Here is a 16,116-nt window from a genome sequence, read left to right as displayed (position 1 = left end):
GGGTGTAATGTGGGTGTGTGTTTGTATACACAAACAAACTCAAAAGCCCCCGCCCCCCCTCCCAGGGTTTGTGTAAACTTAATATGGGTGTACCGACATTTCCCGTTTCTCTTGTGTCTGCCCCTCGGTGCATCAGTGTGTGTATGTGGAAGCATGCACATGTGTGTGGGTGCCCTCTGACCAAGGACAGGCAGGATGCATAAACAGACCTTCCTTTCTACATCTCTATTCAGCCATGACCTGCCGAGAAGGCCAGCAGACAGACCGGGCCATAGGACAGAGGCAGGCAGTTGGTTATTGTGTGAGTGTGTGTGTCGGGGCTGACACAATAGCGTGCCCCCTCCCGTTGGTTCCTCTCTGCTTTAAATAGCCATTTTGCCGTGCTTCCTTTCAACAGCATTTCCTAGTAAACACTAATTATCTCCGAAGTGTGACTCCTGGACAAACACACAAACAATTGTGGCCTCCTGGTCCTTGGAAGTACATTTGCCATCATCAGTATCGGTTACATTCCCAAACTCGCCAATGACAATATCTCGACAATCCTCCACAAAACCACTTTCAACGGAGACAACAGGAAAATATTAGGCCCACGCATGAAAGCCAGGACATTGTAATACCGGCACAAAGTTTAAAAGTACATACTGTGTGGGTGGCAATGTGATCCACCTCACTTGGAAGTTGATCCAGCAGCAAAGAGACATTAAAAAGTTGCTCAACATACAAGTGTCTTCATCTGGCTGCACTTCAACCGAAAGTTTCACAAAAAAAAAAAAAAAAAAACTTGGCCAGGAGGAAATTGAAAAAGAAAAAGAAGAAAAAAAAAGCGACAGATCTGACCCTGAAAAAACTGGAGCGCCATGGAAAAAAAAGAAGTAGTCAGCCCACTGCAAGGAGCCGTCAAAACATGGCTTTCTGAGTGCGCCTCCTTTTCTAATGCTAATGCACCAGAGGCGGCCATATTGTTTATTGTAACTAGGCACAATATGGGACATCTGCCGGTTAGCGTTAGTGTAATTCCCTCCCCATGCTTCATTAACCTCCCCCTTCATGGGCCCACAGAATGGAGCTGTGGAAGCCTGGGTGATGGCGGTGGAGGAGGGTGGGTGAGACCCAAGCGATGGCCCAGCTAAGGAGCACTGAGGCTGGGGCAACCCGGCTGCTTGATGTCCTTCCAGCTCATTTGATTCCTGGAGGAGGGCCTCTTTCATCAATGACCATGTGGTGGGTCTGAGTGGGTGGTGGAGGGTGGGAGGGCTGAAGTGGACAGGACAGGCCATGGTGGGGTGACCGCTGCAGGGGGTTGGCTGGATTTAGGGAAAAGTATGCCTGCTCCTTTTGCTTTAGTAAGACTCATGATACTCAGATAATCCTTTAATCAGACGCATACAGGTGGGACACTGGAGCGACAATATGGTGTCATCTGCTGCGGCCCAAATCTCATGAAGTCATTGGGGGCAGGGGTCACTTTCAGGTTACTGTGCAGTGTCCACTGTCCTAGAAATAACAACGGTCGGTGCCCACGTGGAGCTGTCCTTTTGTCCCCTGGAGACTCCAGTGGTATATATAATCTAAGACAGGCCAGTCTTAGTGGTCCGAGCTCCCTCTCTCAAACATCCCCAAAGCTGCATGTACAGGGTGGACATACAACAAATTGTAAATTTTCAGATGGAAGCCCACTTCATTCGGTTAATGGAGAGTCCAGAAGCTACAGAACGTTTAACCTCCATCTCTTCTTCCCTTCCTGCAAGCCCTCACCTTTAGTTGTAGAATAAATCAACGAACTACTTCCGAGGAAAGACGTCAAAAAGGGAGGACAAACATTCCTCAGGCCTTCAGCCTCGGTTGGAAAAGTCATTGTAAAAAAGAATCACAATCTTTAGTTTTATTTCCAGAAATTACATGTGACTGATAAACAAGCCAAATTAACAGGAGTCTCCTGTAATAGTTAAAGCAAATAAGAACATCAATGTGTATTTCCATCTTATTTGAATAAAATAACTTGATGTTTAGGCAGAAATATACACATAAGTACATTTTTCAGAAACTGAAACTTTTTATTAAATGTTAAATGTATAGAGACAAATACGATTATTTGTTTTATGTTGCAAAAGATTATACACAACTGCCATCACATTATGTTACAACTAAACATTATAAATGAGTCAATGTCTGAAACAACCCGCTGGTGCGTTTGTGTTTTCAATGTCACACCCGTCACAATTTGAGAAAAAAAGTCCAGAATGAGTAAAGAACTCTGCCTTTGATTAAATCATCAGAGATGACAGAGAATGAAATAGTTCCGTGTATGCACGAACACGGGTGGTGTCAGAACATACATTGTAATGGCAGCAGGAATGAGCCGAGAAAGCCGTAACAAAACTCTTATGCAAAACTCTTTATTGCTAAAATTATGAAAAATATCCAACATCTCAGAGCAATACGTGATTGTATTGAAAGTCCAAAATATACCATTTTGTAATGTAGAAAGCTGGAGTTTTCGCAATAAAAATAATTAATAAAAAATGTGGAAAAAACTGAGTATGAGTTTAACTGAAAATTCCATCTCTAATAATGGTAAATAAAAAGTCAAACTCTTTACTGGGCATTTTGAAGTATGTGTCTAATTTCAATAATTTCAGTGACATACAAAGCAATTTTATTAGATTTCCTGTAGTATCTTAATACCAATAAAAATAATTTCAATGGAAGACATTTGGACTAATGACAGTTTTAAGTCTGTAATGAATACAAAAAACTGCCAATGACACCAAAGAAGATATTTTTTCTTGATTTCAAACGGGAGAGTATAAAAATAAGTTCCTCTAATTCACTGAAATTATACTGTAATGAGAGTGTATTCATACCGCGATGACATATTTAGTCTAGAAACTTGACAAACACACATTACGTTGAGTGAGTTGTGGAAAAATGCAACCACAATACAAAAACTATGAGGGAGCAGCAAAGACCAATGGACCCCACTCGCTACACTTGCATGACACCTAAAACAAAAGCGTAGGTCAGACTCTAACTAAATACTTTGAGTGCTTCTGAAATTGACATCAGTGATATATATATATAATAAATATATAGCAGTTGGTCGAGAAAGAGACGAGGCGATCTGTGTATCCAGCAGTTTATAAAAAGGTAAATAGTCACTAAAACAGTAGCTAAACATGGTGAAAAGAGGTGGTTTGTTGTTACAGAGACCCACTTGCATGCTATTTATTCTTGTTGTGTCCTGTGACCACTTCAATGGCTTTGTCAAGCTATAAAGATAGCACGGCTCATCTGCACATGTAAATGTACCAACTGTCATTGAGAGCTGTGTGCAGAGAAAAGAAGAGTAATGAGTCCACTGGAACAATGCTGTGGACCCCACAGACTGTCTGGGACGACAGGAAGAGAAAGACAGACGCGAGTCAGTTTACGTCCACATAAGATCTTTGGTTTGGCTCTGAAGAGATGTTGAGAAAGACATGTTGTGGACAAATAGAAACTGTGACAATGTAGATAATTGCTGCAAAAAAATTTTTTTTAAAGCTGTTTGTAACTGGGTAAAGTGCCTGTTTAGAACGTGTGCAGTGTTTGCAGCTCAATCATCATGACAGATTCAGAGAAACTGCAGCACCACACTGTATCATCTTCAGCAAAGTTGCCCTGGGAAAGCCTCAGGTGTGATCTACCTGACCCATCTACACTTGCACTGCATCGATACAAAACTCACACACACACACAAAAACCCCCCCCCCCGACCCTGGGGTCAAATGTTATTGGTTACTGCAGCGCCACAGCTTCTCTGTTCCAAATTTGACACTTCAAACTCGGAGGCCCCTCTGTTTAAAAATAGAGAGATAATTTTCCCAATATTGTTCACGTTGCATCTGCAGACCTTGGGGCAGAAACACGATAAAGAGGATTCTATAAAAGACACTGTGTGGGAAAAATGTAAATAAAAGGAGACCGTTTCAGAGGAAAAAGGGAGCTGACGACACATCCACTTCCGATCTTTTGGCGAAGTGTAAGGCGGCACTGGATTTATTCAACGAATTACAGAAAGTGATAGTGGTGGTGACTGTTGCACTTTCAACTGATGCACAAAAAACACTTAACTGTGACGTGCCAATGATTAAGATTAGATTGAAATGGTCTTTTAAGCATTGAGAGAAGAGTTTTCTAAACTAGTTGAGTCTCCATCTGCATTACTGGGTGACGTCGGAGGGCAGAGTGAAAAAGGAAAAAGGCAGTGAGCCTCTAATTTGGAGCCCATCTGCCATATGTGCTGCCCTTAAAAAACACCCCGGTACCTCTGATGTCAGTGGGAATTGCGCCGACTCTGGCGAAGAAAAGTCTTCGGGAGACGTGACTGGGGGAGAGGAGTGGCCAACACCTTCCTTTATGCTTCAAATAGCAACTGAAAGTAATGTCAAATAGTGTTTTATGAGCCCGTCTAGGAATGTTATCCTCGTCCTTGCTAATGTTTGAAAGCTCAATGGCACACAAAAAAGAAGAAGAAGTGATTTGACTTCTGGACATTTACCTTGATGGTCTCAGGTGGGACTCCAGGATCGGGGGCCTTCTCCAGGTAGGTGGTCAGGTCCTGATCCACATGCTCAAAGACCAGAGTGAGTTTGGTTTCCCGGTCAGTCCGAGAGACCGTGCACACATCAAACAGCCTGCGACAGGAGAACAGGTGGGCGAGATCAATACCATTGATTTTCATGAGGTCCACTGCACTCGGCCAGTGTGTGTGTGTGTCAACAACGTGGTTGTGTTGTCTTTCAATGCAAGAAATGGCAACACAATCACTTCCTGCGGTGCATAATTTACCTGTTGTCATTCATCAAGTTGTTTTACCTTCAACTAACACAGAGTTTAACAAAATTCTATTGTTGTTGTTCAGCAATCATCACTTTTAAAGGCATAACACCATGAGTGTGAAGTCAACAACCTGAATCCAGACCCTCTGCAGGATCCATTTTATCTTGACAACACCGACGAGAGTAACACACTGAGAGAATGCACCGATTTTATGCAAAGCTTTGAAAACATTTAACACCATCCCGTCTGCAGCAGCGTTTATGGCCGGGCTTTGCTAAGCAACCAGCTAAGGCCAAGAATCCAGATTATGCCGGTAGACCTGCCAAAGCAAGCTTTGATGAAAAGCTGAAGAAAAAAGAAAAAAAGAAAAGCTGTCCAGTATGTCCTCTTCAAAGAGCCGGGGGACTACAAGCAGCATTCCTCGAGCGGCACTATGACAACTCCCGATACTCGGTGGGAAGTCTGGTGGCCGCGGCCTGCAGACACCGTCTCCCATCAAAACATCAGAGTCCCGCGATGAAGCTTCGGTCATCTGTCGTCTACTTTGTGCGACTCGTTTCATAATTGCCGACACGGTGCAAGGGACATCTTGCGGACAATGCACAATTAAATGTTTCATTATGTTAAAACAGGTCGAAACAAGTCGGCATCATAAATTGATAAACTGTTCAATCAGGCGACGTGCAACAAATTCAACCACTTCGAAACAACGTTCAAGTACAAAGTGTACATACTGCGAGCCAGGGGGCCACAGGGATCGTTGTTTGTTTTTTTAATCATTATATTCATGAGGGGGCATCGTCACTCTGCTACGACAACATCCTAAACAATTTTCACTACTTGTGCCATTAAAACTCCATCGAGCTAATCTGCATAAGCCATTTAAAACGGGAGCATGAAAAGAACGACTAAATCTCGCTGGAAACTCTTTTATTTCCCTCCAACGAGGCGTCATGTGTCCATGCCAACACCCTTGTAATCAGCAGACTTGGATATGGCGCAGCGAGAGGAGTGAGCGAGGGGCGATTCGTTCAAGGTATTAGTCCTGTGCATGATGTCACAGAATAGAAGGCGCCCTCCTACTGAAGCGTTGGGGTTAAACGCCCCTCACAGCTCGATTGTTGGACTACAATGGGGGCTCTCAGCAGACACTGAACATATGGAATGAATAATGGGCCTCATTACAAACATCCAGGGGTTGCCTGGAGTCACACAGAAGGCCCACAATGCACTTTTCCTGGCCTGGGCTGCTCAGCTCATGCTCACTGGCTAAAGTGGAGGACACTTATTTTCCTCCAATAGTTAAAAAAAAAAGTCTGCATTCTAAATGATTTGATGCCACCAATTTATGCTTTAACAGGAGTGCATATTAATGGACGGGGGAACTATTGTTAGAGGCACAAGGGCACTGGCTATTCCTCTGAAGCATTCATTTAGGGCTTCAGCCACATCCCAAAGCACTCGATAGTCCATGATAAAACAAGCACAAGGTCAGACCTTGGCTGGGGCCAACTAATGACGCACCAACTTCTGCCCGATTCATGTCAAAACTGAAAGAAAATGACATATGTGCACAGAGCAGACTAAAAGAAGATAAAACAAACATGGCTAAATGAGGCTTGTGTTCTTGCGTTGGTATCAAACATTGTTATGAGTCATGTGAACAGCAAGCAGATGAGCCAAAAATGGCCTGTTTTCAGATACTAAACACATCAGATGAATGCAGTTATTCAAGAAAAATAGCTTAAAAACGTTTTTTTGTTTTTTTTTAATGTGCTTGAGAAATAAAATTGAGAGATTTATATAAAAATGTCTTGAATCAAGCATTCACTTATGAGATAGACATATTTGATACTATCAGTGCATGGCATTTAAAGCACATTTTAAATCGTACACTTGCTGGCTTTAGTCCTTCTATTACAGAAGACAGCAATTTATGGGTCTATGCTTTGGTCAAGTGACAAGTAATGACGAAATTACTCGTGTTATAGGTCATGCAGTGAAACCTGAGCGAACTCCTGTAGCTTTTTTTGCAAAGTCCCTTTACAGTCAAACATGCGCTTTGCTCCATGTTTGACTTGAATTGTGCACGTCTTCAGTTTGATCGTAGAAAACTCATCGACCTGCTGAAAGCCACATTTCTCTGTGCCACTTACAATTTGGGCGTATGCTTTGAGCGTAGAAAAAGACTCAACGACTAGGCTAGAAATTGACAAGTTAAAAAACAAACCAAAATGCAGTTTCATTGGACAGCAGCGTATTCATTCTAAAAAATATATATTTTATCATCAGCATGTTAATAACTTTCACAATGTACATAATTCAAAACATAAATAAATAAATTGTGTTTTCATGTACCATGCATTTATGTGCAACACATTTGGCCAAATCCGGCTGCACTTGTGTTAAGATATTGTACATCAGTTCTTCATATCAACATTGCATCATACCTGGTTCCAACAAACTGGGAGTCACAAGCACAAAAACAAGTAAAAAAAAAAAAAAAAAGGCCTAAAAACAACAAAGTCATCACGCTGCTCTACTTGTGAAACACTGTTGGTAGGAAACTTGCAGATAGATCAAAAAATTAGAAATGCTGCTCTTATCTGGATGAACAACATCGACTGGAGGCTTTACAGCAAGTCTTATTGCAATTGTAATACTTTACATGATCACATGTTTAACCAACATCATGCAGCAGTAGCATTTATACAGCTATGAACAAGCCTGGAGAAGAAGGCCACAGGCAACTCCAGAATTGCACATGAATAGTAATCTCATTGAAACGCATGTATGTTGAATTCTGTGCTGAAGGCTGTTCCATGGATGCACAGCAGAGTTCGTGTGATCTGACACGGTTTCAAAGGTAAAGGAAACTTGACCGAAACACTGCCGATCTTCCCAACTCAACAAGCATAAAATCAGTTTTCATTTGTTCTGCAAGATGGCACTCTTTTTATCGACCTGGTGTACAAGCACCCTGTTGGGATGGCGTGAGGCTTTGACTTGCACACGCCAGTGTGACGAGGCGCTTTCTAGAACTCTAGCGTAAACTTGGGAAGGTGGTCCGTTAACTTTGAAGGCTCAGCAATGCAGCAGTGATAGGTAGTTTAATGTGACATGTATGATTATTATCACCAAAGCCATATGAGAAAGTTATTTTGTGAAAATATTGCATGGAATAGGCAGATTTCTGCATTTTCACTCAAGAAATACATATAAAAGATAGAAAATGAAAAGTAAATCACCAGGGTTGGCTCATGTGTTTTGTAATGGTCAGGAATTAAATATTATTACGGTATCATTTTACATGTAGGCCGTATGCAGCTCCTGAACAAAATAAATACTGAATGGGGAAATAAGTTAGAACACGTTGTTCTGAAGGGTGTCGTGCTTGTGCATCACATCATCAATGTGACTGGAAACAGCCAATAATGTTGGGCGAAGGCAAGGCTTCCACATTAAACAGGAAGCCAGCACCGGGAGACAAACGACGGGCCGCGGAGAAAGAAAATGATCCAACAGGTGAGTGCCTGCTGGGTACAGATAGCAGAGGAAGCCAATGTGGCGTTGTGCAATCCACATTTACATGTTGTCAGCAGAAAGAAAAAAAAAAAAACAACCAACCCATGAAAGATCAGGACTTGAGCGGCAACACATGAAGTGCAGACCTGCACTAAAAGGTCACATGAGGCGGCGTTGCTGCCATCAGAAACCATCAATCAGGAAGTTGTGCGTTTTGGCCTGTCTCATCACTGCAGTAGATTTTCACTCTTGTCACCCACATGTACCCCCCCACCCACCCCTTCACTCACTCACCTGACAACATTGGGGTGCTCGAAGGCCTCCAGCTGCCTCAGTACCGCCACCTCCCGGATGGTGGAGAGAGGCATCCCCTCTTCCTCCGTCTGGACTCGGACTCTCTTCAGGGCTACAAAGCGTCCCCCATTCTTCAAGTCTCTCGCCTTGTACACTTTCCCGTAGGCTCCTTCTCCGATCTCGGCCACTTGCTCGTATTGGGAGCCGATCGTTTCTTTGTCCATTCTTGCAGCGGAGTCGTCGCCCCCTCTTCCTCGTCTCCTGGGTTGAAAATATTGCGGGGGAATCCCGGCGAGGGGTGGCGGGTCCAAGAGTTGCTCTCACAAAGGCATAGTCACGGGAAAGAGCCGGCACATGCGATGCCTAGATGACAGGGACAGACACAGATGGAGGGAGACACCATCCTTGTCAGATTTGGTCAGAGAGTGCTCCAGGTAGGCAGCAACATGACTGTCATCATGTTTTTATTCCGACTATCACACGGAGCACTGCTGCGTCCAGACTTCCACTCCTCCTCCTCCTCCTCCTCCTCCTCCTCCTCCTATTACGCACCGCAACTCGCGTCCTCCTCTTGAACACAGTGTAACACAAAATAAATCAAATTAAACACGGTGCCATTCTAATTCAAACTGCATTTGTGTCACATTTTATATTTCAACACTTTCAAACGCTGCGCTGTTAACCCCCTCCCCCCCTCAAAAAAAACATTAAAGACGCCACACTGGTGTTAAATTGTAAATAAACTGCAAGACAACGCGTTCAAATAGAAGGAAAACATCACATGGCGTGGCATTCACTGCTACAAACACGAGGGGGTCAGTGGTGCTCTTTCTCCGGGCCGTTTTCTGTCTCTCTGTTTGAGAAGGAGACGCAAACTTGCCGAGCACGTGGCTGCATTGTCTGAACTTTGTACAGCAACAGTCCATTTAAAAACACGCTAAAACTCGCCTCACGCGCCTCAAACCGCTCCAATTGCGTGGAATGACGCACAAATTGAGTTTTAAGCCTGTTTTTATCAGCCTGGATGCCACCCATTAATTTTTTCCAATTTTAATAGGGCGCGAGCTCATAAGGCTGATTTTTCTTTTTTTAAATGGCCTATATTCTAACCTAAATTACTCGCGCGAGCGTCTGCAGCGTCACTACAATTTAAAGCAATATTTCCGGGTTCGCAAAGATAACTTCTTTCAAATCTTTTTTAATGTTTCTACCAGTTGTGCACAAATACTTCGCTTTTACCTTCTGCGCGTGTTGTCAATAAAGTGTCGCAACGTCGGCGGCGTGCTCGAGAACACGAGGAGGCATTGGCGTCTCGCGCGAGAAGAGCTCCTCCATCAGACGCATCCCCGGACACTGTCCTCCTCCATGCGGGGGCCACACAGGTAGTTGACGGTGCGCGAGCTCGAACCCCCCATCCCCTCAGACTGCTGCTGCACCAGCCCCGGCCGGAGACACTCCAGCGAGGGGAGGGAGGGAGGGAGGAGGCGGAGGAGGAGGAGGAAAACTTGCGCACACACTCTCACTGCAACTTGGGGAAAGGGGTGGGGTGGGGGGGTGTTGGTTGGGGGTGGAGGGGAAGAAGGGGGTCATAGGACAAAGGCAAACGCGTGATATAGCCCTCCAAAACCACGCTCCTCTTTGGATTCTCTCTTTTCTTTCTTTCTTTTTTTTTTCTTCCATATATCCGCGGAGAGCCGCTCGGCTGTGTGTGTGTGTGTGTGTGTGTGTGTGTGTGTGTGTGTGTGTGTGTGTGTGTGTGTGTGTGTGTGTGCGCGCGCGTGTGTGTGTGAGCTCCGTCTCCGCCTGGCTTTCCCACGCCGGCTGAATGTGGCCTGACCCCCTTCAGAGAGGTTTGACACGGAGCGGGGACATTTCCGCATTCCTCCCCCGACTACAAAGGCCCGCCGCCTCCTTTTTGCTCTCCCTCGGCCTCCTCGGTGCTTTTACCATTCATAGTCCTCCCTGGCGGGTTTTGTCTCCCGTGTTTAAAACCGGGAGCGCCGCGGGGGTCGTGGAGGGGGAGAGAGAGATAGAGAGAGAGAGAGAGGGAGGGACGGAGAGAGAGAGAGAGAGAGAGAGAGGGGAGGTTTATTGGATGGACGGCCACACTATCTATCTCTCCCGCAAGAACCCATTGAGGACCTGCAGCGGCAACAATGCGCCAGCGGGAATGCAATGTGACAAGCTCGCCCTAGATGGTCCCGAGGGGTCAGGTTCAAGGCCCGGTGGCTTGATCTGTGGCAGGGAGGCGAGGGGCGGGGCGGGGGGAGGTGGATAGGGGGGTCCCTCTGCTGGGGTGGTCGTTTGCAGAGTCCCCCCCCCATGATAAGCGTAACTGGCACATTTATGGATTCTCAACTCTGCACAGCATCTTCCTCCTAGAGATATTTCTTCATGTTTTTTTGTTTTTTTTGCCAGAATTAAAATAAAGTCATTCATAAATAATGGACTATACTCAGACAACATGCAAACTGTGCGTAAAGGATCCACGAAAAACACAGCAGAGTCAGGTTTTAATTAGAAACATGCATTTTAGAATATAGTTAACAAAATGAGAGAGAGAAAACAACTTTCTTGAACTGTTTCTTGCTCTTGTATGGTTGCTCCTCCTGGCCAGGTAAATAAATAAACTTAAATGCACAACATGTGATGTTTCAGACTTTAATCACCCAATCTAATGAGAGTCAAGGCAAAGAAAAACAGTGTGACCTTCACGACATATAATAATTACACAATATAATTAATGATATTTCTCTACAACATGTAATATTTGCAGATTCTAATATGAAACATTACCACAATAATGGATGCACACTCATTTTAGAATTTTTTTTTTTTTAACTATGCAAAATTAAGCACATTTTCTTACTATTCCTGTTGCTGTGCATGAGACTCTTATTTTCCAAATAAATAAATGGTTAAATGCATAATCAGTAGTAACATTGTTAGCTTCACTGCTCATCCCACAAATGCATGTTTTCAACAAATGTGACACCATTTAAAAAGGACTTTCAAATAAAATGTGATTTATTTTCAAAAGCACTGTTTCAAGAGAAAAATAATCCAATATATGTATATATATATTTGCATAGTTTCTGTCTTTTTTAACTTTAAATAAACATTTAATTAAAACAATTAAGAAAATACTGTTAACAGAAGCACCACTATATATTTGTTGGCTTTTATGCATTAGATTATACTACATTTGATTTTACCTTTTGAAAATGTGTAAAATGATTGTCTTTTGTTTATTATTATTTGTTTTGATTTTAATGCATGTTATGCTCATTGTATTCTGCATTCTTTATTTTGTTATCTTTGGTCACTGATATTTTATTCATTTATTTTTGCTGTACTGTGCAGATTTTTAATTGCAATGACTTTCCGCCTCCTTATGTCCTCATAACTTACCTGTCATAAATTATGTATTTTAAAAATTAGTTTGAACATTATTCACATTCCAGCCAAGTTTGTTTTTTTCTCCCTTTTCTCTTTCAACGTGGACACGGTTTAGACATGACAAGACTTGATGTCAGATTATCCCAATGAATAGCCAATTACAGGCGTGTAACCAAGCCCCATTATCATAACTTCATTGGGAGGCGTGCATTTTGAGACACACACCAGATCAGAAGAAGGTCAATCCTCCGAAGCTGTGATTTCCATGCAAACTTGTCTTCCATGCTGTTCGCAGAATCCATTGATTTCTATTGAAAAGGTGGAACTGTGGGGGGACGATGACATGGAAGTATCTTCAACCATCTCCCTCGCCCAACTTCATATAGGCAAGCCCACATTTCAACCATTTACATCACAAAACACACAAAGCAGACAATGTGTCTCAGACCAATTACTGTAAATGGGGACGTTTACATTTTTTCATCATCATTGTTCACGTGAAATCCGCTCTGAGAGCCGTCACCCACGGTGAATATATTAGTAAACATACTTCTGATCCGGCTGAGCGACAAACCAATTAGGTCTGTTCTGTGCAGCATGGACATGAGAGAGAGAGAGAGAGAGAGAGAGAGAGAGAGAGAGAGAGAGAGAGAGAGAGAGAGAGAGAGAGAGACACCTCAGGCATTCACCCACATTGTGAAACAGTCTGAATGTTTTACATAAACTCGCACAGCAGCCGTCGATTACTCAATATGTGATTTGTCAACTTTCTTCAGGTTTTCACCGTCCATGACTGACAGCGCTCATCCCAGAGACTCGTTTTACAAAGTATGCAAGAACAGGATGGTCCAATTAGGAACATCCTGTTGTGGGAATACCACGCTCCGTATATAAAGTATGGCTTCATCTCTGGCTTTTTCAATGGAAAAAGCAGTGTGCACAATTGCTCATTGTCAATTATAAAAAAAAAAAAATACAAGAAAAAGCAATCAGTGACGTGCACAAGATACATAATTTGTTTCCAGTTGATGGACGTGAACTCCTTAAGTTTGTCTTTGATCATGATGATATATTTTCAGTTGGATTCTCATTAAAGCCCGAATAATAAACAGACAAAACAAACAAACAAACAAATGTATCTTCATTTAACATAAACAGAATGAAAATGAGTTTCTGGTTTCTTGTTTTTTCATTCAAATGGTCTTGTTCAGGTAAAGAAAGTCCCTGGAATCTTTCTGTAAAAGTCAAAGTAAATCTCTGTGTAATGAAAAGTGTAAGAATTGTGAATATATATTGTAATAGAATATAGTTGGAGGGTTTAATTTAGTTGTTCTTCATCATGCGTTTGTTTTAATTCACATCAAACATTTATTCCAATGAAACTGGTAAAGCATTGAAGTTTTCATGGTGTACCAGAATTCATAACAATCCAATAGAATAGAATCGAATAGATCTATTTCTATTGTCATTATAGGAATCTAGTAATGATATGATCGGCTTCTCCTTTACTATCACAACAAACAAATATAAAACACACACAGAAGTACAAAATACAACAAATACACATATTGTAAAGTCTGTAATATAATGATATTATGACCAATGTATGTTTCTGTTAAGGTTGATTAAGGCTTTTTGGAAGGAATACAATACGGTAATCAATACAGATGCAGTTTTTTTTTTTTTTTTTGTATCAGGGTGGACATATTAAAAGGGGATTCAAACTTAATGAAGGTATTGTAGTGACCATTGACAAATAAAATAAATTCTAGTTTCTATAAGCCACCGAATTAACTAGTGAACATTTTTTTAAATAGAATTTTTCCTCTAAGCTGTAGCCTACATACAATCGTCACAGCCATTTGAAACAACATGCAACCTCTACGGCGTGACAGTGAAAATACGGAATGCAATGGTTCATCTCACCAGTGCCACCAGCATATTTGTTTTATCTTGTTTTGGGGATGGCGTGAAAATATTTCACGCTGAGATCATGATGGTCACTGACCAAGAACGAAAGAAATATTTGTTTGATATAAAGCCTTGTTTTCCTTCCACTTTTTTTGCTGATGCTTTGAAAAGAAATGATTAAAAAAAGGAAATATATGTAAAAGAAAGTGGCTCCGGTACGAAACTTTAAGTGCAACTGGCTCATTGATTGCTGACTTTTTGATAATTGCAAATTTGACTTTTCACCTTAAAAGGTAGGCTTCAATAGTGATTTTTATGTATCCGAACAGAAAATAACAAAACTATGAAATATGGGAAAATGTGAACGTACAGAAAATTCAGCATTCATAAATGACTATAACGTACAGTATGTCCTGCAAGAGAGCTGGGAGTTGATCAAGTGAGTTTACTTTCAATGAATGTGATGAAATGAATGATTGTATTTAAAGCAATTCAATAATTAAAAAAAAAATATTAAAAACATAAATGCATTGTGGACATTTTCCATGTCTACTTGTTACAGTAGCCTGGCAGGTTATTCAGCCTATTAAATTAAGTGACATCCCAAATGTTCCAGGTAACAGATAATTATGGAATACACATGTAAAAGATAATGACAAGCAGATGGACAATTTTGCACGAGGATGAACCAAAACTTGGATGTCATGTCAAGTTTTTCATCATGAATCAGTTCTCCTCAACAGGCCACATGCCAACGATTACCATGCAAGCTATTAGAAAAATGAAAATGATTCCTCGGCAAATATGTCCAAGATGTTTGCACCATTCTATAAAAATGATCAAATTAAAGGTTGCAAAAACACACACAGTAACAAGCTGCTGCTGCGTTATGTGCATTATGTTTGTGAGTCTGAGTGTGTCTGCCAATATGCCAGTGCGTGTGTGTGTGTGTGTGTGTGTGTGTGTGTGTGTGTGTGTGTGTGTGTGTGTGTGTGTGTGTGTGTGTGTGTGTGTGTAGCAGCTGCTGATCAGCCCAGCCAAGAGAGAATTACGACCTCTCCCATGGGGGACAACAGAGGCCAACGAGGGACAGGTGACTCCCAGTTTCTCCCAGATCTCCTTACATCTACCTCCCCACACACACACACACACACACACACACACACACACACACACACACACACACACACACACACACACACACACACACACACACACACACACACAGAGTGGAGGACCCTCAACAGGGAGAGGGCTTGACTGTGGGTCGGCCCACGATAAATGAAGGGGGGGGGGGGTGTCCACGCCACAAGGCACAGGGTGCAGTGATAATTACCAGAAGTCTCTGGGCTCACAGCTGTCACACCTGGGGAGAAAACTGATAGGATGTGTGATATCAGATGCCCTTTGAAAGTTCCCGATCCCATTGTCGGGATTTATAAGCGTCACTTAGTTTGCAGTGATTCATGTGAGCCAGGTCTCACCCACCAGTCAGCAGCTTAATGTTTAGGTGGTGCGTCAAGACGGACGCAGACGTGGAGAGACAATCCGAGCCTGTTTTGTGTTTCTGACTTGAGTCCTTTCTTCCTCTCCTCTCATTTAGACAGAGTGAAGTCCGGTGTGTGTGTGTGTGTGTGTGTGTGCGCGCGTGTGTGTGTGTGTGGTGAAAGTAAAGCCCCTTCTTCTTTCCTCCTCGCCTGTCCTCCTCTTCTCCCCGGCACCGGCCCCCAGACACAAGCCTCTTTCTGTTGGGGCATCGCCATGGCAACCAAGCCACTAACTTGAGGAGGCGACATAAAAACCTGCTCTTTTTTGGGGGGGGGGGTTACAGGAACACCTGCCACCTCCGCTGACGGGGAGGGCCTCGGGGCTGGACTGAGAGACACGTGCAGACACACTCACATACAAATTCATGTGGTCACAAGTGCACACACACACACACACACACACACACACACACACACACACACACACACACACACACACACACACACACACACACACACACACACACACACACACACACACACACACACACACACACACACACACACAAACATTCAAATGAGACCTCCAGCTAACATCTGCTCCCCCTTAGAAACTAATTTATCTTCCAATAACATCTCAGGTTGTTTAACGGCTTTCTTAACACATTTTAGGGGG

General features: G+C 42.8%; 1 protein-coding gene across 1 annotated transcript in view; it reads right to left on the bottom strand.

The window, feature by feature from the left end:
- The window catches only part of cdk6 (cyclin dependent kinase 6), a 32,956-nt gene extending 22,907 nt beyond the window's left edge, over nucleotides 1-10,049 (bottom strand). Inside the window, exons 1-3 of the mRNA XM_080516315.1 lie at nucleotides 9,883-10,049; nucleotides 8,644-9,006; nucleotides 4,544-4,679 (exon numbers count right to left, since the gene is read on the bottom strand). Coding sequence (XP_080372441.1) covers nucleotides 4,544-4,679; nucleotides 8,644-8,867 — 360 coding nt within the window. The 5' untranslated portion in view covers nucleotides 8,868-9,006; nucleotides 9,883-10,049. The remainder of the gene's footprint in view (nucleotides 1-4,543; nucleotides 4,680-8,643; nucleotides 9,007-9,882) is intronic.
- Nucleotides 10,050-16,116: the final 6,067 nt, after the last annotated feature.

The sequence above is a fragment of the Blennius ocellaris genome (genome assembly GCF_963422515.1).
Source record: "Blennius ocellaris genome assembly, chromosome: 20".
Lineage (NCBI taxonomy): Eukaryota > Metazoa > Chordata > Actinopteri > Blenniiformes > Blenniidae > Blennius > Blennius ocellaris.
This window is presented reverse-complemented; position numbering and strand designations above follow the sequence as displayed.